General features: G+C 41.7%; 1 protein-coding gene across 2 annotated transcripts in view; it reads left to right on the top strand.

The window, feature by feature from the left end:
- LOC139393149 (diacylglycerol kinase delta) overlaps positions 1-25,609 on the top strand; it is a 108,356-nt gene that overhangs the window by 21,959 nt on the left and 60,788 nt on the right. Inside the window, exons 3-8 of one of the 2 annotated variants that reach the window (XM_071141522.1) lie at positions 78-158; positions 15,019-15,123; positions 20,399-20,531; positions 20,874-20,980; positions 25,034-25,159; positions 25,420-25,522. In XM_071141522.1, coding sequence (XP_070997623.1) covers positions 78-158; positions 15,019-15,123; positions 20,399-20,531; positions 20,874-20,980; positions 25,034-25,159; positions 25,420-25,522 — 655 coding nt within the window. Of the gene's footprint in view, positions 1-77; positions 159-6,777; positions 7,356-15,018; positions 15,124-20,398; positions 20,532-20,873; positions 20,981-25,033; positions 25,160-25,419; positions 25,523-25,609 lie in introns of those variants that run through there. The other variant, XM_071141523.1, reaches the window with a different exon arrangement.

Genomic DNA, 25,609 nt, shown 5'->3' with positions numbered 1-25,609 from the left:
CTACAGACAGTTTTCTGTATTTTTTATTTAGACCTAACAGTCAGATGATGTAACAATTTCTTCTTTTTTTCCCTCAGTCCATCATCTTTGATGAGGTTGACCTGACAGATGCGAGCGTGGCCGAATCCAGCACTAAGAACGTCAACAATAGTTTCACTGTGGGTTCCTTCTTTCTATTTCTTTCTTTCTTTAGCCTACTTCTTTAGATTTTTCTGTCCGTCTTTCTATATTTACAGTACCAGTCAAAAGTTTGGACACACCTACTCATTCAAGGGTTTTTCTTTATTTTACTATTTTCTACATTTTAAAATATTAGTGAAGACATCAAAACTATGAAATAACACGTATGGAATCATGTAGTAACCAAAAAAAGTGTTAAACAAATCAAAATCTATTTTATATTTTAAATTCTTCAAAGTAGCCACCCTTTGCCTTGATGACAGCTTTCCACACTCTTGCCATTCTCTCAACCAGCTTCATGAGGAATGCTTTTCCAACAATCTTCGAAGGAGTTCCCACATATGCTGAGCACTTGTTGGCTGCTTTCAATTCACTCTGCGGACCAATTCATCCCAAACCATCTAAATTGGGTAGAGGTTGAGTGATTGTGGAGGCCAGGTCATCTGATGCAGCACTCCATCACTCTCCTTCTTGGTCAGATAGCCCTTACACAGCCTGGAGGTGTATTTTGGGTCATTGTCCTGTTGAAAAACAAATGATAGTCACACTAAGTGCAAACCAAATGGGATGGCGTATTGCTGCAGAATGCTGTGGTTGCAATGCTGGTTAAGTGTGCCTTGAATTCTAAATAAATCACTGACATTGTCACCAGCAAAGCACCCTCACACCATCACACCTCATCTTCCATGCTTCACGGTGGGAACCACACATGCAGAGATCATGCATTCACCTACTCTGCATCTCACAAAGACACAGCGGTTGGGACCAAAAATTTCAAATCTGGGCTCGTCAGACCAAAGGACAGATTTCCACCAGTCTAATGTCCATTGCTCGTGTTTCTTGGCCCAAGCAAGTCACTTCTTATTATTATTAATGTCCTTTAGTAGTAGTCTCCTCTGAACACTTGATGTTGAGATGTGTCTGTTACTTGAAGTCTGTGAAGCTTTTATTTGGGCTGCAATCTGAGGTGCAGTTACATTTAATGAACTTCTCCTCTGCAGCAGAGGTAACTCTGGGTCTTCCTTTCCTTTGGCAGTCCTCATGAGAGACAGTTTCATCATAGCGCTTGATAGTTTTAGCGACTGTACTTGAAGAAACTTTCAAAGACCTTGACATTTTTGGGATTTACCTTCATGTCTTAAAGTAATGATGATGGACTGTCATTTCTCTCTGCTTATTTGAGATGTTCTTGCCATAATATGGACTTGGTCTTTTACTAAATAGGGCTATCTTCTGTATACCACCCCTACCTAACACAACTAACTGGCTTAAACGCATTAAGAAGGAAAGAAATTCCACAAATTAACTTTTAACAAGGCACACCTGTTAATTGCAATGCATTCCAGGTGACTACCCCATGAAGCTGGTTCGAGAGAATTTCAAGAGTGTGCGAAGCTGTCATCAAGGCAAAGGGTGGCTACTTTGAAGAATCTCAAATATAAAATATATTTTTTTGGGTTACTACATGGTTCCATACGTGTTATTTCATAGGTTTGATGTCTTCACTATTATTCTACAATGCAGAAAATAGTAAAAAAAAATAAAAAAATAAACCTTGAATGAGTATAGGTGTGTCCAAACTTTTGACTGGTACTGTATGTCTTTCTGTCTCTTGACTACTGTCCAGCCATATATGAGCCCTGTGTTGGCCGTGGTCATTCTAACCTAAGGGTCATCATCATGTGGTCATGCGGTGGTCAAACGACCAAACTGCAGGATGAACACCACTAAAAGTGTTGCGGTGTGTTTATAGGTTGCCTTTGGGGTCGTTTCACTATAAAAAGCAAATGAAAGAGGATTTCGATACCCGCCATCTGATTTGTTCTGAAATTGTTTTGGTTGTTGGAAACGGATAAGTTTAGCATTCCTGCAAAATGATTTTGTTGAAGTATAATCCCCACGCCAATCCCACCCCAACAACAAGTATTTAGTATCAGTTCTCTGTTTGACAAGTAGAATGGAGCTGTAGATTAAATCATTTATGATGAAAGTGCACAGTGATTTGTTTGATGCTCATTTCCAATAAATATTGAGGGTTTTGTTCTGGTGACATTTGATGCTTGGCTGCCGTTTGACAAGTAAATAATCTCGCTCCTTTGTCCATAATAATCTGATCATGTAGGCTTATACCTGCACTGTATCTGCAAGTTTTTGGCTAGAGCGCACGTGCCAAAACCGGAGTGGGCACATTTACTATATAACGCAACATGTTTTGTAACAAAACCATCAGTGGAGTTAAAAATAATATGGAAACCCATTTAAAGTGGTGCGTAGCCTAGTGGTTAGAGCGTTGGACTAGTAACCGAAAGGTTGCAAGATCGAATCCCTGAGCTGACAAGGTACAAAATCTGTCGTTCTGCCCCTGAACAAGGCAGTTAACCCACTGTTCCTAGGCTGTCATTGAAAATAAGAATTTGTTCTTAACTGACTCGCCTAGTTAAATAAAGGTTAAATGAAAATTAATTTAAAAAAAAGCAAGATTCATCTATTTTGAATGTCATATTGTTTTTGTGCATCTCTGAGCGATGTTCTATTTAGACCCTGGGTTATTTCATGTTTATCTGAGCTATTGCCGTTCAAAGAAACTACACTATGAAACAAAGATAAAAGACAAAGAATGATAGTAAAAAGCTTTGGAGCACCTTCAATGACATTTTGGGTTAAAAAATACACTCAGCTCCATTATTCATTGAATCAGATGATTATGATGATTTTTTCAATGGCAAGATTACCAAATTTAGGCATGACATGCCGGCAACAAACGCTGACACTACAATTCCAAGTATATCTGACCAAATTGTGAAAGACACAAATTGTAATTTTTAATTCCGTAAAGCGAGTGTGGAAGAAGTGAAACAATTATTGTTGTCTATGAACAATGACAAGCCACCGGGGTCTGACAATTTGGATGGAAAATTACTGAATATAATAGCGGACAATATTGCCACTCCTATTTGCCATATCTTTAATTTAAGCCTACTAGAAAGTGTGTGCCTTCTGGCACGGAGGGAAGCAAAAGTAATCTAAGAAAAGTAAAGCCCCCTTTACTGGCTCAAATATCTGACCAATCAGCCTGTTACCAACCTTTTAGTAAAGTTTTGGAAAAAATTGTGTTTGACCAGATACAATGCTATTTTACAGTAAACAAATTGACCACAGACTTTCAGCACACTTATAGGGAAGGAAATTCAACAAGCACTTAAACTGAGAAACTGAGAGAAATTGATGATAAAAATATTGTTGGGGCTGTTTTGTTAGACTTCAGTGTAGCTTTTGACATTATCGATCATAATCTGCTGCTGGAAAAAGTGATGTGTTATGGCTTTACACCCCCTGATATATTATGGATATATATTATTGTGGATAAAGAGTTACCTGTCTAACAGAACACAGAGGGTGTTCTTTTAATGGAAGCCTGTCCAACATAATCCAGGTAGAATCAGGAATTCCCCAGGGTAGCTGTCTAGGCCCCTTACTTTTTTTCAATATTGACTAACGACATGTCACTGGCTTTGAGTAAAGCCAGTGTTTCTATGTATGCGGATGACTTCACACTATACACATCAGCTATTACAGCAACTGAAATGACTGCAACACTTAACAAAGAGCTGCAGTTAGTTTCAGAATGGGTGGCACGGAATAAGTCAGTCTGAAATATTTAAAAAACTAAAAGCATTGTGTTTGCGACAAATCATTCACTAAACCCTAAACCTCAACTAAATCTTCTAATGAATAATGTGGAAATTCAGCAAGTTGAGGTGACTAAACTGCTTGGAGTAACCCTGGATTGTAAACTGTCTTGGTCAAAACATTGATACAAAAGTAGCTAATATCGGGAGAAGTCTGTCCATAATAAAGTGCAGCTCTGACTTCTTAACAGCACTATCAACAAGGCAAGTCATTCAGGTCCTAGTTTAGTCACACATGCACTACTGTTCAGTCGTGTGGTCAGGTGCCACAGAGGGACTTAGGAAAATTGCAATTGGCTCAGAACAGGGCAGCAAAGCTGGCCCTTGGATGTATAGAGTAGAGGTCGACCGATTAATTGGGGCCGATTTAAAGTGTTCATAACAATCGGGAATCGTTATTTTTGGACACCAATTTGGCCGAAAAAAAAAATAATAATAATAATTTTACACCTTTATTTAACTAGGCAAGTCAGTTAAGAACACATTCTTATTTTCAATGACGGCCTAGGAATGGTGAGTTAACTGCCTTGTTCAGTGGCAGAACGACAGATTTTGGACCTTGTCAGCTCGAGGATTCAATCTTGCAACCTTAGGGTTAACTAGTCCAACGCTCTAACCACCTGCTTTACATTGCACTCAACCAGGAGCCTGCCTGTTACGTGAATGCAGTAAGAAGCCACGGTAAGTTGCTAGCTAGCATTAAACTTATCTTATAACAAACAATCAATCAATCAATCATAATCACTAGTTAACTACACATGGTTGATGATATTACTAGTTTATCTAGCGTGTCCTGCGTTGCATATAATCGATGCGGTGCCCATTCGCGAAAAAGGACCGTTGTTGCTCCAACATGTACCTAACCATAAACATCAATGCCTTTCTTAAAATCAATGCAAAGAAGTATATATTTTTAAACCTGCATATTTAGCTAAAAGAAATCCAGGTTAGCAGGCAATATTAACCAGGTGAAATTGTGTCACTTCTCTTGCGTTCATTGCACGCAGAGTCAGGGTATATGCAACAGTTTGGGCCGCCTGGCTCGTTGCGAACTAATTTGCCAGAATTTGACGTAATTATGACATAAGATTGAAGGTTGTGCAATGTAACAGGAATATTTAGACTTATTGATGATTAGATAAAATACGGAACGGTTCCGTATTTCATTGAAAGAATAAACGTCTTGTTTTCAAGATGATAGTTTCCAGATTCGACCATATTGATGACCCAAGGCTCGTATTTCTGTGTGTTATTATGTTATAATTAAGTCTATGATTTGATAGAGCAGTCTGAGCGATGGTAGGCACCAGCAGGCTCGTAAGCATTCATTCAAACAGCACTTTCGTGCGGTTTGCCAGCTTTGTTTTTGCATTATTTAATCCAAATTGAACATGTTTCATTATTTATTTGAGGAATTGATTTTATTGATGTATTATATTAAGTTAAAATAAGTGTTCATTCAATATTGTTGTAATTGTCATTATTACAAATACATTTTAAAAAAACAATCGGCTGATTAAACGGTATCGGCTTTTTTGGTCCTCCAATAATCGGTATCGGCGTTGAAAAATCATAATCGGTCGACCTCTAGAACACAGAGGGCAAACATTAATAATATGCATGTGAATCTCTCATCGCTCAAAGTGGAAGAGAGATTGACTTCATCAGTACTTTTTTTGTAAGAGGTTTTGACAAGCTGAATGCACCTATCTGTCTGTTTAAACAGCTCAGACACCCATGCATACCCCCACAAGACATGCCATCAGTGGTCTCTTCACACTCCCCTAGTCCAGAAAAGACTATGGGAGGCGCACAGTACCACCTACAGCCATGACTACATGGAACTCTATTCCACATCAGGTAACTGATGCAAGCATTGGAATCAGTTTTAAATAACATATAAACATTACACCTTATGGAACAGCATGGACTGTGAAGCAACATAAACATAGACACATGCATACTCACATGTACACATGGATTTTGTGTTGTAGATATATGGTAGTGGAGTGTGGGCATGAGGGCACACACTTCGTGTGTTGTGAATTCTGTAATTAATGTATTGTAATGCTTTTAAAATTGTATCACTGTGTTAATTTTGCCAGATCCCAGGAAGAGTAGATGCTGCCTTGGCAGCAGCTAATGGGGATCCATAATAAATACAAATTGATGAAAAAGTTTGCATTTGAATCAGTGACCAGGTAAAATAGCCTAATTTCTCAGAATCTATCTGTTTCTAACTGTTTCTAAAAGATTTCAGAACGATCTGAGATGGTGGGTGTCATGGCTTGATGAAATGATATGGAACAACCCTTTGGACTCATTTACATTTAATAACTGGGTGGGGCTGTGTTAGTCAGTGAGTATCCGGAAGTGGCGGCTTGTGTTTGTGTGTGTGTGTGTGCGTGCGTGCATGTCTGTGCATGCGTGATAGAGAATGTTGACAGTATGCGAATGCGTCCACAGAGCTGCATTTTCTGTGTTGAGGTTCTGGCTGGAGTGGAGCTCTCCTAGTCTCTTGTTGATGACAGCCCAAACCCAAGCAGACCTGGGTACAAATACTATTTGAAATAGTTTCTAATACTTTAGTTTTGCTTGATTTAACTTGACTGCTGCAATGGAACCAATAGAATAATCGCAAACTATCTGGCACTCCAGGAAGCCTAAAGCAAACACTCAAAGTATTTGGAAAATTTCAAATAGTATCTGAACCCAGGTCTGAGCTCAGGCGAAGGTGGTCTTTCAGTTCCAGACAGCCAAATTAAGTACTTGCCTTTCACCGCCTGTCTCTCTGTGTTGTAAAGAGGGGCTGCTTTGTGGCTTTCAACACCCCCACTCACACCCCTCCCTCCACTCCAGCCCCCTGTGTGGGATCGCCTTGACGACAGGAAGTTTATATATGTGAGTCAGAGAACAGAGGCAGGCGGATGGGGGAGGGGCCTGCACCACGGTTCCCTGCTCTCTCCCAGTAAGAGACCACTAAGCTGGCTAGGCTAACAGAGCTAACAGCCGAGTGGGGAGAGAAGGAAAACCCTCCTGGAACACCTTCCACTACAGAAGGAAATGACTAAGAGAATTCTGGGAATTCTCTGCTGGCTAGAACACTCAGGCTACGGGAAAAAAGGAACAAAAGCCAGGCAGTAACGGAAGGTACCTCTTTCGGGACTCCGGAGTGAGAGGCTTCCTTGAGCCAGTTTTTAGATAAGATAGGAGAACTCTACGCCAGCCACGTAGAACTGTTTGTCATTGCTTCGTCAGGAGGACTTCAGGAAAGGAGTGGGAGACTGCAGCCGGTAGAGCCAGTGACTTGCTGTCAAGGAGTAAATAGTGATAGTACAGCTCCTAGACCTGGACCTGACCCATTCTCTCCCAACCCCAGACCAAATATAGCAGAGAACACTCAGCACAGTCTGGAGAAGAAGAGAGGAGAGGGGGAGAGAGAAGGAGAACCACCGGAGCCAAATTTGACTGGACTTCACGCTGGAAGTAAGGCAGAAGAATGTCAGGAATGAGAGTGTGTGGGGGAGCACAGAGACATGTGTTAGTGGTGCGCGGGTCGGCTGTTTGTTCACCCTCACCTGCCTTCAATTGCTAATATTGTAACCGCCGACTACCATCTGTAACCGCCGACTATGTGATAAAGTGAAAATCTGTGGCTGAAGGGTGGGTGGCGGGCGGATGTATAAAGAGAAACAATACTTGAAAAAAAACATACATTTATAATTATTGTTCAATTTCTATTGGCTACATGTAGTTTTTTTCTCTATTATTTTAGGCTCTGGTATTAGTGCATGAGCCTAAGCTTTAGGGCTTAACTGTACCAAATAGCCTACATCGCCAAATAATTAAAAAGTTACCGTCAGTCCACGGAAATGTTATTCAATAAGACGAAACCTGCGAAAGGAAAGTTGAAAAAAGAGAAGGGAAGGCCAGAAAAGTAATGTTTGGGAAATATTTGGTGAAGTGGTAAAAAAGGATCATGTGTGATGTCGACAGTCACAAGACGGGACTTCAAATAGGCCCATGGCATGTCAATGGAACTGTAGTCTACTGTTTAGATGGGTTAACTGAAAAACTGGAAACTGAAATCTGGGCGGGCCCCCGAGTGGCTCAGCGGTCTAAGGCAGTGCATCTCAGTGCTAGAGGCGTCACTACAGACACTGGTTCGACTCCAGGCTGTATCACAACTGGCCGTGATTGGGAGTCCCATAGGGCGGCTCACAATTTTCCCAGCGCTGTCCAGTTTAGGGTTTGGCCGGGGTAGGACGTCATTATAAATAATAATTTGTTCTTAACTAACTTGCCTAGTTAAATAAAATAACAATTACAAAAATGGACTGTAGGTCTATCACCTCTCACATAGCCTTAATAATAACTCCTGCAGAATTAAGCTTTTCTTGCAGTAAAATGATACACCAAATGTAGGCAAAATATGGACTTGGGAACAGGAGTGGAGAAACATGATTTCTTTCTTTCTGCTTCTTGAGAGAACGCAATGCTCAGTTAGATACCATCTGTAGATGTGCTGTCTTCATCATAAAAGCATCACAAATGCTGATAGTATTTCAACCTTATAAAATATGCATCGAAGACAAACTGAAATCTTATGAGAAACACGTTGGGTAGTTTTCACAGCTTTCTTTTTCAAACTGATGACATTTTGTACAGAAAATCTTTCCAAGTCTCTAAATGTCTTTGCTATGCAAAAGATAACAGAGAACTTTACCGATGTCAACAAGATTGAAGCATTCATTCTATCGATCTATTATATTATTCTGTTGAGAAAGAGTTTATTTAGTCTTCTAGGGCAGCATATAATGACAAAAGACAAGGTACATAATAATTATAGACAAGTTGACTAACAAATAGCCTACCAAAATGTTTGAAATTATAAGCAGAAACATATCTTAAATCAGGAACAAAAAAAAATCCTGCACCCTGTCAAATCGTTCTGCAGTCTTTGACTGTAGACTATAGAGCATTTTCTATATTTGCGGGTTATGGTTGGATGCGGGCCTCCAGATCTTCACTTTATCACATATATTTGGGCGGTTGCGGATGGGTTATTAGCAATTGCGGACAGGTGCGGGTGAATCAACAGCTGACCCGCGCACCACTAGCTCACTTACACTTTATCAGTGCTGTATCTTCTCTCCATCTCTCTATAGTAGGGGTCTCCAACCATGTGCTAGATTAGGGTTGGGGTGAAAACCTACAGGACAGTAGCTCTCCATGAACAGGGTTGGAGAGCCCTGCCAATAGCCTAGAAGTGTCTAGTGCACGAGTCAAACTCATTCCACAGAGGGCAGAGTGTCTTCGGGTTTTCGCTCCTTCCTTGAACTTTATTTATGAATTAAGGTCACAAATTAAGGAACTCCCCTCACCTGGTTGTCTAGGTCTTAATTGAAAGGAAAAACCAAAAACCAGCATACATTAGGCCCTCCATGGAATGAGTTTCAAACCCCTGCTCTAGTGGGTAAGCCATGCATTGTCCGCTCACTTTTTGGCATACATAGTGATGGCGTCCCAAATGGCACCCTATTCCCTACATAGGGTGCTACTTTTGAACAGAGCCCCATGTGCCCAGGTCAAAAGTAGTGTTCTATATAGGGAAAAGGGTTCCATTTGGGACACAACCACGGTGTATGCCCGAGTGTGTGGACAACTCATTGTTGGACTGCCAGTGCGTGTGTATTACGTCAGCCTTTTTAGATATAGGCAACTGTGCTTTTTGAGGGCCTTTCGCTTTAAGTAGGTGCGTGTGTGCGTGCGCCATAGACTTACATAGACAACTCTAGTAGCTTAAAGCCTGTTTTACCATGGACGGCGCCATTGAAGAACTTCCTATAGGTTAAGTAAGGATCACATAATTCCATCCTCGTCGTCAGAAGGGATCAGCCAATAAATTATACTCTAAAGCAAACATTCCATAACTGCAGGTGGTAGTACAGTGTATTTGGAAAGTATTCAGACCCCTTGACTTTTTCCACGTATTGCTACATTACAGTCTTATTGTAAAATGGATTAAATTGTTTTTTTCCCCCTCATAAATCTACACACAATACCCCATAATGACAAAGCAAAAACTGTTTTTTATAAATATTTGCAAAAAACAAGAAAAAAAAAACACTGAAAAATCCCATTCACATAAGTATTCAGACCCTTTACTTAGTATTTTGTTGAAGAACCTTTGGCAGCTATTACAGCCTTGAGTCTTCTTGGGTATGACGCTACAAGCTTGGCACACCTGTATTTGGGGAGTTTCTCCCATTCTTCTCTGCAGATCCTCTCAAGCCCTGTCAGGTTGGATGGGGAGCGTCACTGCACAGCTATTTTCAGGTCTCTCCACAGGGATCAAGTCCGGGCTCTGGCTGGGCCACTCAAGGACATTCAGAGACTTGTCCCGAAGCCACACCTGCGTTGTCTTTGCTATGTGCTTACGGTCGTTGTCCTGTTGGAAGGTGAACCTTCACCCTAGCCTGAGGTTCTGAGCCCTCTGTAGCGGGTTTTCATCAAGGATCTCTCTGTACTTTGCTGTTTCCCTCGATCCTAATAATCAAATCAAATTTTATTTGTCACATGCGCCAAATACAACCTTCCAGTGAAATGCTTACTTACAAGCCAATAAGCAACAATGCAGTTTTAAGACAAGTAAGAAATAAGAAATTAAAGTAACAAGTAGTAACAAGTAATTAAAGAGCAGTAAAATAACAATAGCGAGGCTATATACCGGGGGTACCAGTACAGAGTCAATGTGCGGAGGCACCGGTTAGTCGAGGTAATTGAGGTAATATGTACATGTAGATTAAAGTGACAATGTATCGATAATAAACAGAGAATAGCATCAGTGCTACCGCTTGCCATGCAGTAGCAGAGAGAACAGTCTATGACTAGGGTGGCTGGAGTCTTTGACACCTTTTATGGCCTTCCTCTGACACTGCCTGGTATAGAGGTCTTGGATGGCAGGAAGCTTTGCCCCAGTGAATTACTGGGCCGTACGGCCGGGGGCCGAGCAGTTGCCATACCAGGCAGCTCCCAATGGTGTAGCTGCAGAACTTTTTAAGGATCTGAGGACCCATGCCAAATATTTTCAGTCTCCTGAGGGGGAATAGGTTTTGTCGTGCCTTCTTCACGACTGTCTTGGTCTGCTTGGACCATGTTAGTTTGTTGGTGATGTGGACACCAAGGAACTTGAAGCTCTCAAACTGCTCCACTACAACCCCGTTGATGAGATTGGGGGCGTGCTCTGTCCTCCTTTTCCTGTAGTCCACAATCATTTCATCTTTCTGGATCACGTTGATGGAGAGGTTGTTGTCCTGGCACCACACGGTCAGGTCTCTGACCTCCTTCCTATAGACTCATTGTTGTCGGCGATCGGGCCTACCACTGTTGTGTCATCAGCAAACTTAATGATGGTGTTGGAGTCGTTCCTGGCCATGCAGTCATGAGTGAACAGGGAGTAAATGAGGGGACTGAGCACGCCCCTGAGGGGCCCCCGTGTTGAGGATCAGTGTGGCGGATGTGTTGTTACCTACCCTTGTTACCGGACCATCAGGAAGTCCAGGATCCAGTTTCAGAGGTAGGTGTTTATTCCCAGGGTCCTTAGCTTAGTGATGAGCTTTGAGGGCACTATGGTGTTGAACGCTGAGCTGTAGTCAGTGAATAGTAGTCTCACATAAGTGTTTTTTTGTCCAGGTGGGAAAGGGCAGTGTGGAGTGCAATACCGATTGTGTCATCTGTGGATCTGTTGGGGTGGTATGCAAATTCTGGGATAATGGTGTTGATGTGAGCCATGACCAGCCTTTCAAAGCACTTCATGGCTACAGACGTGAGTGCTATGGGTCGTTAGTCATTTAGGCAGGTTACCTTAGTGTTCTTGGGCACAGGGATTATGGTGGTCTGCTTGAAACATGTTGCTATTACAGACTCAGTCAGGGAGAGGTTGAAAATGTCAGTAAAAACTCTTGCCAGTTGGTCAGCGCATGCTTGGAGTACATATCCTGGTAATCCGTCTGGCCCTGCGGCCTTGTGAATGTTTGACCTGTTTTAAAGGTCTTAATCACATCGACTATGGAGAGCATGATCACACAATCGTCCAGGACAGCTAATGCTCTCATGTATGTTTCAGTATTATTTGCCTCGAAGCGAGCATAGAAGTCATTTAGCTTGTCTGGTAGGCCCGTGTCACTGGGCAGCTTGCGGCTGCGCTTCCTTCCTTGTAGTTTGTAATTGTTTGCAAGCCCTGCCACATTCGACAGGCGTCAGAGCCGGTGTGGTGTGATGGGATCTTAGTCCTGTATTGATGCTTTGCCTGTTTGGTGGTTCGTCTGAGAGCATAGCGGGATTTCTTACAAGCTTCCGGGTTGGAGTCCCGCTCCTTGAAAGCGGCAGCTCTACCCTTTTGCTCAGTACGGATGTTGCCTGAAATCTATGGCTTCTGGTCGTGGTATGTACAGTCACTGTGGTGACTTGATGCACTTATTGATGAAGCCAGTGACTGATGTGGTGTACTCCTCAATGCCATCGGACTAATCCCAGAACATATTCCAGTCTGTGCTAGCAAAACAGTCCTGTAGCTTAGCATCTGCTTCATCTGACCACTTTTTTATTGACAGAGTCATTGGTGCTTCCTGCTTTAGTTATTAGCAGGAATCAGGAGGATAGAATTATGGTCAGATTTTTTCCCTCTGGTTGCACATTTAACAAGCTGGTAGAAAGTTGGTGAAATGGATTTAAGTTTCCCTGCATTAAAGTCCCTGGCCACTAGGAGCGCCTCCTCTGGATGAGATTTTTCCTGTTTGCTTATGGCCCTATACAGCTCATTGAGTGCGGTCTTAGTGGCAGCATCGGTTTGTGGTAGTAAATAGACAGCGACATTGAATATAGATAAACTCTCTTGGTAAATAGTGTGGTCTACAGCTTATCATGAGATACTCTACCTCAGGCGAGCAAACCTTGAGACTTTTAGATATCATGCACTAGCTGTTGTTTACAAATATACATGGACCGACACCCCTTGTCTTACCAGAGGCTACTGTTCTATCCTGCTGATACATTGTATAATCCGCCAACTGTATGCGATTCATGTCATCGTTCAGCCACGACTCGGTGAAACATAAGCTTATTACATTTTTTAAATGTCCTGTTGGCAGGATATACGTGCTTGTAGTTCGTGTTTTTTTATTATTCAATGATTGTACCTTGGCTAATAGGACCGATGGTAAGGGCAAATTACCCACTCACTGTAAAGGCAAATTACTCACTCATCACGGGATCCTTACAAGGCACCTTGACCTTTGTCCTCAATGTCTCATTGTCTTTCTCCTGCGAATGACGAGTTAAGGGCCTTGTCGGTTGTCTGGAGTAAATGTCTCTCGTCCGACTCCTTAAAGATAAAGTTGTCTTTCAGTACGAGGTGAGTAATCGCTGTTCTGATTTCTAGAAGTTATTTTCAGTCATAACATGTGGCAGAAACATTATGTACAAAATTAGGAGTCTACTTGCCGCTGAAAAACATCCCCATAGCATGATGCTGCCACCACCGTGCTTCACCGTAGGGATGGTGCAAGGTTTCCTCCAGATGTGATGCTTGGCATTCAGGCCAAAGAGTTAAATTGTAGTTTCATCAGACCAGATAATCTTGTTTCTCATTGTCTGAGAGTCCTTTAGGTGCCTTTTGGCAAACTCCAAGCGGGCTGTCATGTGCCTTTTACTGAGGAGTGGCTTCCGTCTGGCCACTCTACCAAAAAGGCCTGATTGGTGGAGTGCTAAAGAGATGGTTGTCCTTCTGGAAGGTTCTCCCATCTTCACAGAGGAACTCTGGAGCTCTGTCAGAGTGACCGTCGGGTTCTTGGTCACCTCCCTGACCAAGGCCCTTTTCCCCGATTGCTCAGTTTGGCCAGGCAGCCAGCTTTAGGAAGAGTGTAGGTGGTTCCAATCTTCTTTCATTTAGGAATGATGGATGCCACTGTGAGCTTGGGGACCATTGCTGCAGACATTTTTTGGTACCTTTCACCAGACTTGTGCCTCGACACAATCCTGTCTCGGAGCTCTACGGACAATTCTTTCGACCTCATGGTTTGGTTTTTGCTCACACATGCTCTGTAAACTGTGGGACTTTATATAGACAGGTGTGTGCCTTTCCAACTCATGCCCAATCAATTGAATTTACCACAGGTGGACTCTAATCAAGTTGTAGAAACATCTCAAGGATGATAAATCGACACAGTTTGCACCTGAGCTCAACTGGTCTGAATACTTATTTTTTAAAAAATTATGTTTTTCCTCTGTCATTATGGGGTATTGTGTGTAGAATGTTGAGGGGGAAAAAATATTTTATCCATTTTAGAATAAGGCTGTAACGTAACAAAATGTGGAAAAAGGGAAGGGGCCAAGAATACTTTCCGAATGCACTGTATACCAAAATTGGCTTTATACCTGTTCAAACAACACACTCCAGGTGGCAGTATGCACCCTTACAGTTTGTTTACCAACTCATAGAAGAAGAAATGGACTACTTTAAAATGGAGATGGCCTCAATGGTCCCCCATGGTGTCACAGATGCCATAATGCGACAGATGCAAAGAGGAGAAGTCTTACTAAATCTATAGTGTGTGTGTGTGGGTGGATGGGCCATCTTAAGTGCGTGCGTGTTTGTGGTGCTGGTCTCTGGGAGAGAGGAAAGGCGTGCGACTATTTTTATCCATCTGGGAACAGGAGCCCCTTTGTGAAGAAGCTGTGGAGGAAAGGAAATGGACGTCCGCTCTGTGGAAATAGCGCTACTTATCCACAGTCATCCACATCCTCTGACCCAATCAATCTATCAATACATACACACAAGCACAGACTTCACAACGTTTCCAAAAACGTTGTACATCTAATAAAGCTGATACACAATACACAGGCACGTTCACCCTCACACACATCTTTGTGTCACATTTGTGTACACACACATACTCAAGTTGGCCCATCAACTCAGTCAGAGTGCCAAAGCATGGGACTGGATGTGCTTCCTCCTCTGTTTGTATTCCTGGCCACATGGCATTGCACAACCCCTGGTTTCATTTCTCTGAGCACTTGGTGTGTCTTGCGCTCTCTCTCACTCTCTCTTTCTGTCAAGTGATATTTGTCTTGTCCTCTCTCTGTGTAGATCATCACTCCTTGTCGCCGGCTGATTCTGTGTGCAGAGAACAGGAAAGAGATGGAGGACTGGATGGCAGCCCTGAAGAGCGTTCAGAACAGAGAACACTTTGAGGTGAGGGCAAGGTCACAGAGTCAGGGGTAAGAGGTCAACGGTCACTCTTCTCTACCTGTCTTCTCATCCAATCTCTCCTTCCTCTTGAAGTGTGCGCTCATTCACTACTCCACACAAATGGAAAAGCATTAGATTGGTGTAGGCATGGGCTAGAGGGAGATTCCATGTACCAGTCATTTCCTACCAAATCCCTGAAGGTATGTGATGCACACTTTGGTAAGCAGAGATACCTGGGACCCCCCTCCCCCCAAAAAATTGACCGCTGGACTCTACTCTTCTAGCCTAGACACTTGTGTGGAAGGAAAGGAGAAGCGGGGTACCTAGTCAGTTGTCCAACTGAATGTGTTCAACTGAAATGTGTCTTCCGGGAAAGGATACATACGACAGGTATAAGTAATATGGTAGTAGCAACGATTTGACATTTAGTAGGTTACAGTGGTTCTTCCTTTAAAAGTTTTGAGCTCATGCTGCGACCATTAGTGGTAGATGGTGGCATTCTGTCATTGCACCACCCTATCACTAGGACGAGTTAGAATGCAAATCTATCGGTAGTCTAAACTGTGGCACAAATGGACTATCTTCTCGTAAATTAATGGAGGTGTTTTCAGTCTGAGTCTCTTCTCTGGCACTAGAGTCCTGCATCAGGGAACAACAACAAAAAACTGTTGGTGGTCCTGTAGTTAAGAGAGAACTTGGCTAAATACAATGGGGGAATTTCACTTGACATGTGGATTTTTGAAAAATAGGCACTGGGGGCTTTTGGTTTCTCTCCCTCTAAAAACAAATAAATAATTCTAAATAACAAATTGGCTTTATTTATAGATTTTTTTAAGACTTACTATATAACGTATTGGATCACAAAAAAATACAACTTTTCCATTAGCGTGTAGTTTACCAATAAAATGGACTGACGGGTATGTGGACATACTCGATATACATATCCCGGAAGAAAGAAATGATCTCACTCCAGTACATTTAATAGAAAGTTGGCAAAAATAGTTAGATCTTGCTACCATGGAAAGGAAAATAGCAGTCTATTTGTGGAAAAATCACCCTGATTAACTCTTTAGTCACATCACAGTTGAACTGTTTGCTTATGGTTTTTCCTACACCTAGACCTATTTAAATTATATGAGAATGGCAAGCCAGACAAAATTAAAAGGGCCTATTGTCTCAATAATGGCCTATTTCCCTTTATTCAGATTACATCTGCTCACTTTCAGTTATTTGACTTCTTTTTAAACAAGCCAAAGAAAGTTAGTTGGAATTTCAGTTTAATCCACCAGAAAATACAAATAATACAACAAATATTGTGGTTAAATTCAAATATACTAATTGATCAAAAAAGCTTTATCAATTGGAACCTTTATCAAGTGGAAGGGGGAAAAAGTAAGGAACCTGTCTGTTGGCCCAGCATTAAAGACCAAAATTGTTCAACGAAAATTGTGATAAATAAAAATATATACCAGTTTCATTTAAGGACCAAAAAATTGACAGCTGTGCCATTATAATTTGCAAAATAGTTGGGAGGAGATTTTTGATGTACCGATTCCATGGCACATGGTTTATGAATTGACACGCAATTTCCCATTCCTCCTAAAAGCCCTAATCTGCTCACTTAAATGAATAGTCCTGGTCATTGTTATAGCATAATCAAAGTGAGGACAATCAGTAGTACTCCTCACCCCGCCCCAAACTCCACCCTTAAAACCTGTTGTGACTCGGGGGAAGTATTTTCATTTTTGGAAAAAAAACATTCCCATAATAAATGGGATATTTTGTCAGGACAAGATGCTAGAATATGCATATAATTGACAGCTTAGGATAGAAAACACAACGTTTTCAACTGTAAAGATATTGTCTGTGAGTATAACAGAACTGATGTTGCAGGCGAAAGCCTGAGAAAAATTCAACCCGGAACTGCCCCATATTTTGAAAGCGCTGCGTTCCAATGAGTCCCTATTGAGCTGTGAATGGGCTATCAACCAGATTACACTTTCTACGTATTCCCCAAGGTGTCTACAGCATTGTGACGTAGTTTTACGCATTTATGTTGAAGAATAGCCGTAGGCGGCTACGTTGCGCAAGTGGTCACCTGATGCCCCCAGAGAGATTCTTGCGTAAAATACAGAGATAGCCATTACTCCAATCGGTCCTAGTGAAAAACGAATTGTCCCGATGGATATATTATCAAATAGATATTTGAAAAACACCTTGAGGATTGATTATAAACAACGTTTGCCATGTTTCTGTCGATATTATGGAGCTAATTTGGAATATTTTTTGCCGTATTCGTGACTGCAATTTCCGGGTGATTTCTCAGCCAAACGTGAAGAACAAACGGAGCTATTTCGCCTACAAAAATAATCTTTTTTTTTCGATTTAACTTGATTGCTTTTCTGATTTCCGTGACCAAGTTACTAGCTGCTAGCTGGACAAAATGCTATGCTAGGCTATTGATAAACTCACACAAATGCTTGTGATTTTCATGAATAGGAATATTTTCTAGGGATATTTATGTCCGTTGCGTTATGCTAATTAGTGTCAGGCGATGATTACGCTCCCGCATGCGGGATGGGGAGTCAGTAGAAGAAAATGTAGCACAGTTACCATTGAAAAACAAGCTGTTTATCTAAAAAAAAAAAAATTACATTGCGTCCAAAGAGAACAGATTAAATGGACATAGTTTTCATCAAGCCAGCTTTTTTGTATGGTGCTACCCGTTCCAGGGTTAGGAGTGTAACCACCAGAGGACTAGAAAATGAGATTGTGAACTCTGCAAATAACGTTTCCACTCTGAGAATGAGAATGGTAAATTACTGTAATTAATACATTCAGTCAATGCATTGGACTACAAAAGTGACCATCCACCCATGATGGGCTATTAGGAGGACAATAGACTCTTGCCAAGGAGGGTAGGAAGGAGGGTAAGGGGAGCATTGTATTTAAAGACACTGCACAGTAGCCTAAAAAACATTATTTTGAAATAGTAAAAAAAAAAAAACGGATTCAATAACATATTTCTACCACGGTAGATGCTGTGTTTTTGGTTGATGGCCAATATTAAAAATGGACAAATGCATTCACTCCGTCGCCACACGCACTTTAAACATTTGGATAATAAAGCATTTAAAGGCTGACATTGGTTGATTTTAATACTTTCTGATAGACAAAATTTTAACTCCACCCATAACTTTTGAACTTTTGAACATTCCCAGAAGGCAGATTATTATAACCTACCGCAGGCCTAAAACCTATGGGTTTAATGTTCTGAATTAATGCTTATATTGAAGATAGAAGCCGCCTCTTAATGAGGGCTGATCTCTGAGAGCTGATCTGTTATCCAACGATTATTATTATTATTATGATATAAAAGCCCCTTAGATATTATCTGTAAGCTTTTACATTCTAAATCAATATCACACACCAGTTTTGCCATAAAGTTTTGCCATAATAAAAAATGCCCCTTAAATATTAATTTTGAATCCTCCAATCCTCCAATTTAATTAGATCTACAGTGCCTTTCCATAAGTCCACTCAAGTTTCTTCAACTGTCTTCCGACTGTGATTAGAGCGATGTTGTTGTGCCGTGATGCCAGCAGATTCCAGATTGCCTTTGCTGATCGTTCATCATCTTCAATCATCAGTGAGTCGATGGCTTGAATAGTCTCGCTAGAAATGTAATTTAATGTAAAAATGTACAGCATACAGTAAAGACCAGCAGTCAATTTATTTCAGCATTATTTTTAGCATTATTAGGCCTACTTTACTGTATTGTAGCCTACGGTACCTGTTCATTTTCCTGGGCTTTGGAGTTCGGCGTAACACAGGGGAATAGCACTGTCCATGACCATAATCCCCAAGTCTAACAGTATTTTACTGACATGTTTAATTATTCAAGGCTCCTTTCTTTTCTCTGTGCTGGAGTTCTTTTAAGAATACAAAAGAATCCATCCAGCCTTGATAGGCTATCAGCAGGACAATAGACTCTTACCGAGTCCACCAAACACATTGTTTTCTAACCAAATCTGGATGGATCCTTAACTAATTACTATGGGAGTAAATATCACTGAATGACAGAAGTATTGCAATAAAGTAGGCTAATGAAGGAAACAAAGTGTTGCTTACTGGAACACCCAAAGTCATCCAATTGTTATAATATGATTTGAAGCAATAGCCTACCCGCGTGTGGTCAACTATTTCAGCACCGTTTCGCGCTGCTCTGAGACAAGCATGGGGACTGGTCTTGATAAATCAATGAGATTGTTATTTTCACTGAATCTCCGTTTGGGTATTGGTTAGCCTAAAATTATTGTGTGGAAATGTTATGATTATTTTGCTCTTCACTCGCAGTCACTTAGTAGCCTACTCCCGATCGGTCACGTTGTACAGCTCCATATTTTCCTAACTGAAACCCTGAGGGTTTCATTTTTCTTAGAATAATATTAAATCAAATGAATTAAGCTACATTTCTTAAAATCAAACTTATGTCTTTACAAAAAAAGGTTTTAATTTCTCTAGTACAGCCAATATTGAAATTTTATTTTACCTTTATTTAACCAGGCAAGTCAGTTAAGAACAAATTCTTATTTTCAATGACGGCCTAAAAACAGTGGGTTGCCCTGCCTTGTTCAGGGGCAGAACGACAGATTTGTACCTTGTCAGCTCGGGGGTTTGAACTTGCAACCTTCCGGTTACTAGTCCAACGCTCTAACCACTAGGGTACCCTGCCGCCCCAAACAGTCAAATGCTTCTCGAAGATGCCCTCTGGTGGCCAAACTAGCACTAACTAGCATTATAATTCTGTGGCAGCCCGCAATCTGTGCTGCAGTACGATGCAACTTTTAAAAGTTTTGCCGTATACATTTTTTAGCAAGGCAATAACGATATCTACGCTATTGTCTGCACTGGGTTTCTTAACCCTGATCCTGTTGGACTGACAGGCGTGCACGTTTTTGTTATAGCCCAACACTAACACACCTGATTTCAACTTCTTAAGCCTTTGATAAGTTGAATCAAGTGTAGCCTATTAGTGGTGGGTAAGAAGATGGACATAAATCCTATCCTCTGTGGGAGGATATCCCAAATGGGACCCTATTAGGATATCCCAAATGGGACCCTATTTCCTATAAACTGCACTACTTTTGACCAGGGCCCATAGGGTGCTATTTGGGATGCAACACAGGATGAAGAAATCCTGAAATGAGTAGTGGTTATTAACGGGGACGATTTAGGGCTTATTTCCCCTCTCTTGTCTCCTCTGTTCCCATCCCAGTCCACCCAGTATAGCATGGATCACTTCTCTGGGATGCATAACTGGTACGCCTGCTCCCACGCCCGCCCCACCTACTGCAACGTGTGCCGCGAGGCCCTGTCCGGAGTCACCTCGCACGGACTGTCCTGTGAAGGTACGTACCTCTCTGTACACACACTGCCCTAGCTATATGCCAGCTAAAGGTCTTCACGGATCCACCTGTACCTGAATATCTGAGACCCAATCCGACCCGAGCGGGTCTGGATCTACAGGTCCGATCTGATATGATTGTCATGGATCTTGGGTATGTGTAATGTTAATTGACTTGTCTGGAAGATTGGAACGCGAATGGAGACACTATGCGCGAGACAGAGACGGTGCACACGAAAGAGAGACTGGTGGAATGCTGCATCACAGTGTGTGAATGTGCATCTGTGTGTCTGTCTCTTTGGCTGTCTATGCGTTTGTCAATCTGATGCGTTTCTCCTTCTCACAGTGTGTAAGTTCAAGGCCCACAAACGTTGTGCTGTCCGAGCGACCAACAACTGCAAGTGGACTACTCTGGCATCCATTGGGAAGGACATCATCGAAGATGAGGATGGGGTGAGTGAGTAAGGGGTCAGTTTAGCATTTTCCCCACTAATGGTTGAGGTTAGGATTGGGGAAGGGGAAGCTGAACCTAGATCTGTACCTAAGGGAAACTTCACCCCGGAGCTGTGTGAGGGCTCCTCAAAAATAAGGCTAGAGATGTCCCCTGTACCCCAGCTAGAGAGAAGTGCAGTGTTGCCGGTTTATTAAACATCATTGTACGTTATGCAAAGTATACATCAAATATGTCGAACAGTATAAATAAAAAAAAGCATGCAACATTAAAAAACTGTAAAAACAATCCACAGTGTATCAAGAAATGGCATATACGTATAAGGCCTTGCCTTATAATCAATATATTCAACAAATCGTTGATTACAAGTAGTAGCCTATAGTGCCATTGCCCACTATTCCTACTGTTAAAGACGTCTGAAATTATACCTACAACAGGGACTATCAGTTTGTTCTCAAAGCTAATCCTCATTCACTACTAGGTAAACACTCACTGCCCTCACTCTTTCACTCACTCACACTGCGGTGACATGTCATTGGGTGCAGAACATCATCCTGTGGGAACAAATAACTAAAATCACAGGTGTAGTGTGTACAAAGCAGGACAGGGCTTGGTTTTGTACTGTGCAGTGATATTTGAGAGTTAAGAGGATGCTGTTCAGACAAACACACCAGAAAGGAACTATTTGTTTACATGACTAAATATCTAAAGTCAGTTTTCTAATGTTTTTATCATATAAAATATAAAACTGCTGGAATAATATGGCACTGTGTTAGTTATGTGAAGAAACATTTACACTGAACATGCATCCCTGTTAGTGAGCATTTCTTTGCCAAGATCATACATCCACCTGACAAGAAACTGATTAAACAGCATGATCATTACACAGGTGCACCTTGTGTTGGAGACTATAAAAGGCCACTCTAAAAGTTGTAGTTTTGTCACACAACACAATCCCACAGATGTCTCAAATTTTGAGGGAGAATGCAATTGGCATGCTAACTGCAGAAATATCCACCAGAGCTGTTGCCAAATAATTTAATGTCATTTTTTCTAACATAAGCCGCCTGAACCACAGGTTCAACAGTACAGGGCAGATGGCAGACGTATGGCGTCGTGTGGGCGAGCGGTTTGCTGATGTTACTGTTGTAAACAGAGTGCCCCATCGTGGCGGTGGGGTTATGGTATGGGCAGGCATAAGCTACAGACAACAAACACAATTGCATTTTATGGATGGCAATTTGAATGTACAGAGATACCATGATGATATCCTGAGGCCCATTATCGTGCCATTCATCCGCCGCCATCATGTCATGGTTCAGCATGATAATGCACTGCCCTGTGTCGCAAGGATCTGTTCACATTTCCTGGAAGCTGAAAATGTCCCAGTTCTTCTATGGCCTGCATACTCATCAGACATGTCACCCATTGAGCATTTTAAGGATGCTCTGGATCAATGTATACGACAGTGTGTTCCAGTTCCTGCCAATATCCAGCAACTTTGCACAGCCATTGATGAGGAGTGGGACAACATTCCACAGGCCATAATCAACAGCCTGATCAACTCTATGAGAAGGAGATGTTGCGCTGCATGAGGCAAATGGTGGTCACACCAGATACTGACTGGTTTTCCGATCCACGACCCTACATTTCTTTTTAAAGGTATCTGTGACCAACAGATGCATATCTGTATTCCCAGTTATGTGAAATTCATAGATTAGGGCCTAATGAATTTATTTAAATTTACTGATTTTGTCACGTTCGTCATAATGAGGAGACCAAGGCGCAGCGTGATTGGAATACATTTTTATTTTATTTAACGAAGAACACTTAAACAAACTAACAAAAAGACCATGACGCTATAAACAACTAGTGCTGACCTGCAACTAACCATAGACAATAACCCACCAAACCAAAATGGAAAATGGCAACCTAAATACGATCCCCAATCAGAGACAACGATAAACAGCTGTCTCTGATTGGGAACCAATTCAGGCCACCATAGACCTACATATATATACCTAGACATACCAAAACCCTATAGATACAGTGCCTTGCGAAAGTATTCGGCCCCCTTGAACTTTGCGACCTTTTGCCACATTTCAGGCTTCAAACATAAAGATATAAAACTGTATTTTTTTGTGAAGAATCAACAACAAGTGGGACACAATCATGAAGTGGAACGACATTTATTGGATATTTCAAACTTTTTTAACAAAACAAAAACTGAAAAATTGGGCGTGCAAAATTATTCAGCCCCTTTACTTTCAGTGCAGCAAACTCTCTCCAGAAGTTCAGTGAGGATCTCTGAATTATCCAATGTTGACCTAAATGACTAATGATGATAAATACAATCCACCTGTCTGTAATCAAGTCTCCGTATAAATTCACCTGCACTGTGATAGTCTCAGAAGTCCGTTAAAAGCTCAGAGAGCATCATGAAGAACAAGGAACACACCAGGCAGGTCCGAGATACTGTTGTGAAGAAGTTTAAAGCCGGATTTGGATACAAAAAGATTTCCCAAGCTTTAAACATCCCAAGGAGCACTGTGCAAGCGATAATATTGAAATGGAAGGAGTATCAGACCACTGCAAATCTACCAAGACCTGGCCGTCCCTAAAAAACCTTCAGCTCATACAAGGAGAAGACTGATCAGATATGCAGCCAAGAGGCCCATGATCACTCTGGATGAACTGCAGAGATCTACAGCTGAGGTGGGAGACTCTGTCCATAGGACAACAATCAGTCGTATATTGCACAAATCTGGCCTTTATGGAAGAGTGGCAAGAAGAAAGCCATTTCTTAAAGATATCCATAAAAAGTGTTGTTTAAAGTTTGCCACAAGCCACCTGGGAGACACACCAAACATGTGGAAGATGCTCTGGTCAGATGAAACCAAAATTGAACTTTTTGGCAACAATGCAAAACGTTATGTTTGGCGTAAAAGCAACACAGCTGAACACACCATCCCCACTGTCAAACATGGTGGTGGCAGCATCATGGTTTGGGCCTGCTTTTCTTCAGCAGGGATAGGGAAGATGGTTAAAATTGATGGGAAGATGGATGGAGCCAAATACAGGACCATTCTGGAAGAGAACCTGATGGAGTCTGCAAAAGACCTGAGACTGGGACGGAGATTTGTCTTCCAACAAGACAATGATCCAAAACATAAAGCAAAATCTACAATGGAATGGTTCAAAAATAAACATATCCAGGTGTTAGAATGTTCAAATCAAAGTCCAGACCTGAATCCAATCGAGAATCTGTGGAAAGAACTGAAAACTGCTGTTCACAAATGCTCTCCATCCAACCTCACTGAGCTCGAGCTGTTTTGCAAGGAGGAATGGGAAAACATTTCAGTCTCTCGATGTGCAAAACTGATAGAGACATACCCCAAGCGACTTACAGCTGTAATCGCAGCAAAAGGTGGCGCTACAAAGTATTAACTTAAGGGGGCTGAATAATTTTGCACGCCCAATTTTTCAGTTTTGGATTTGTTAAAAAAGTTTGAAATATCCAATAAATGTCGTTCCACTTCATGATTGTGTCCCACTTATTGTTGATTCTTCACAAAAAGATACAGTTTTATATCTTTATGTTTGAAGCCTGAAATGTGGCAAAAGGTCGCAAAGTTCAAGGGGGCCGAATACTTTCGCAAGGCACTGTATATAAAAAGCCCTAGACAAGACAAAACACACATACCACCCTCGTCACATCCTGACCTAACCAAAATAATAAAGAAAACAAAGATAACTAAGGTCAGGGCGTGACAGATTTACTTATATGAACTGTAACTCAGTAAAATGTTTGAAATTGTTGTTTATATTTTTGGTTCAGTGTACATTCCCTTTGGTGCAAATTGTTGTCTTATGGGCAAAGGTTGGTTGCGCTCTCTCTCTCTCTCCCGCTCTCTCTCTCAATACTAAAGGCTTTATTGGCATGAGAAGTGTAACCACATAGTGTTGCCAAAGCAAACATATATAAACATATTAAGTCAATGATGACAGAAATAAATACTTACTGAATAATAACAGTGACTTCTCCCTCACTGCAGATCTCTATGCCTCACCAGTGGCTGGAGGGCAACCTGCCAGTTAGTGCTAAGTGTACAGTGTGTGACAAGACGTGTGGCAGTGTCCTCCGACTGCAGGATTGGCGCTGCCTCTGGTGCAAGGCCATGGTGAGTCTGCATGCGTGTCCATGCGTGCATATTTGGGTGGTGCTTCTTTGGGTTAAGTGCAAATCAGATAAGTGCAAACTTCATTACTACTATGCCACAATACAGTAGTAATGCACTTTTGTTTCCGCATGCACTGACTTATGACATATTCACAACAGTCACAAGGCCATTGTACTTATCAGGTTGTTGACTGTACATACTTGCCGTAATGCTCTGTGTAGTGTGACCTTAAAATAAAGTGTGTGTGTGTCGATGTCCAGGTGCACACGCTGTGTAAGGAGCAGCTGTCCACTAAGTGTCCCTTGGGGCAGTGTAAGGTTTCGGTCATCCCTCCCACAGCCCTCAACAGCATCGACTCCGACGGTGAGTTCTGCTCCTCACTTCATCTCCGGGGCCAAGTTTCCCCTAGGTACAGATCTAGGATCAGCTTTCCCTCTCCCAATGCTAACC

The sequence above is a fragment of the Oncorhynchus clarkii genome, chromosome 33, assembly GCF_045791955.1.
Source record: "Oncorhynchus clarkii lewisi isolate Uvic-CL-2024 chromosome 33, UVic_Ocla_1.0, whole genome shotgun sequence".
NCBI classification, from domain to species: domain Eukaryota; kingdom Metazoa; phylum Chordata; class Actinopteri; order Salmoniformes; family Salmonidae; genus Oncorhynchus; species Oncorhynchus clarkii.
Note: the sequence above shows the minus strand (reverse complement) of the source record. Positions and strands in the feature narration are given on the sequence as shown.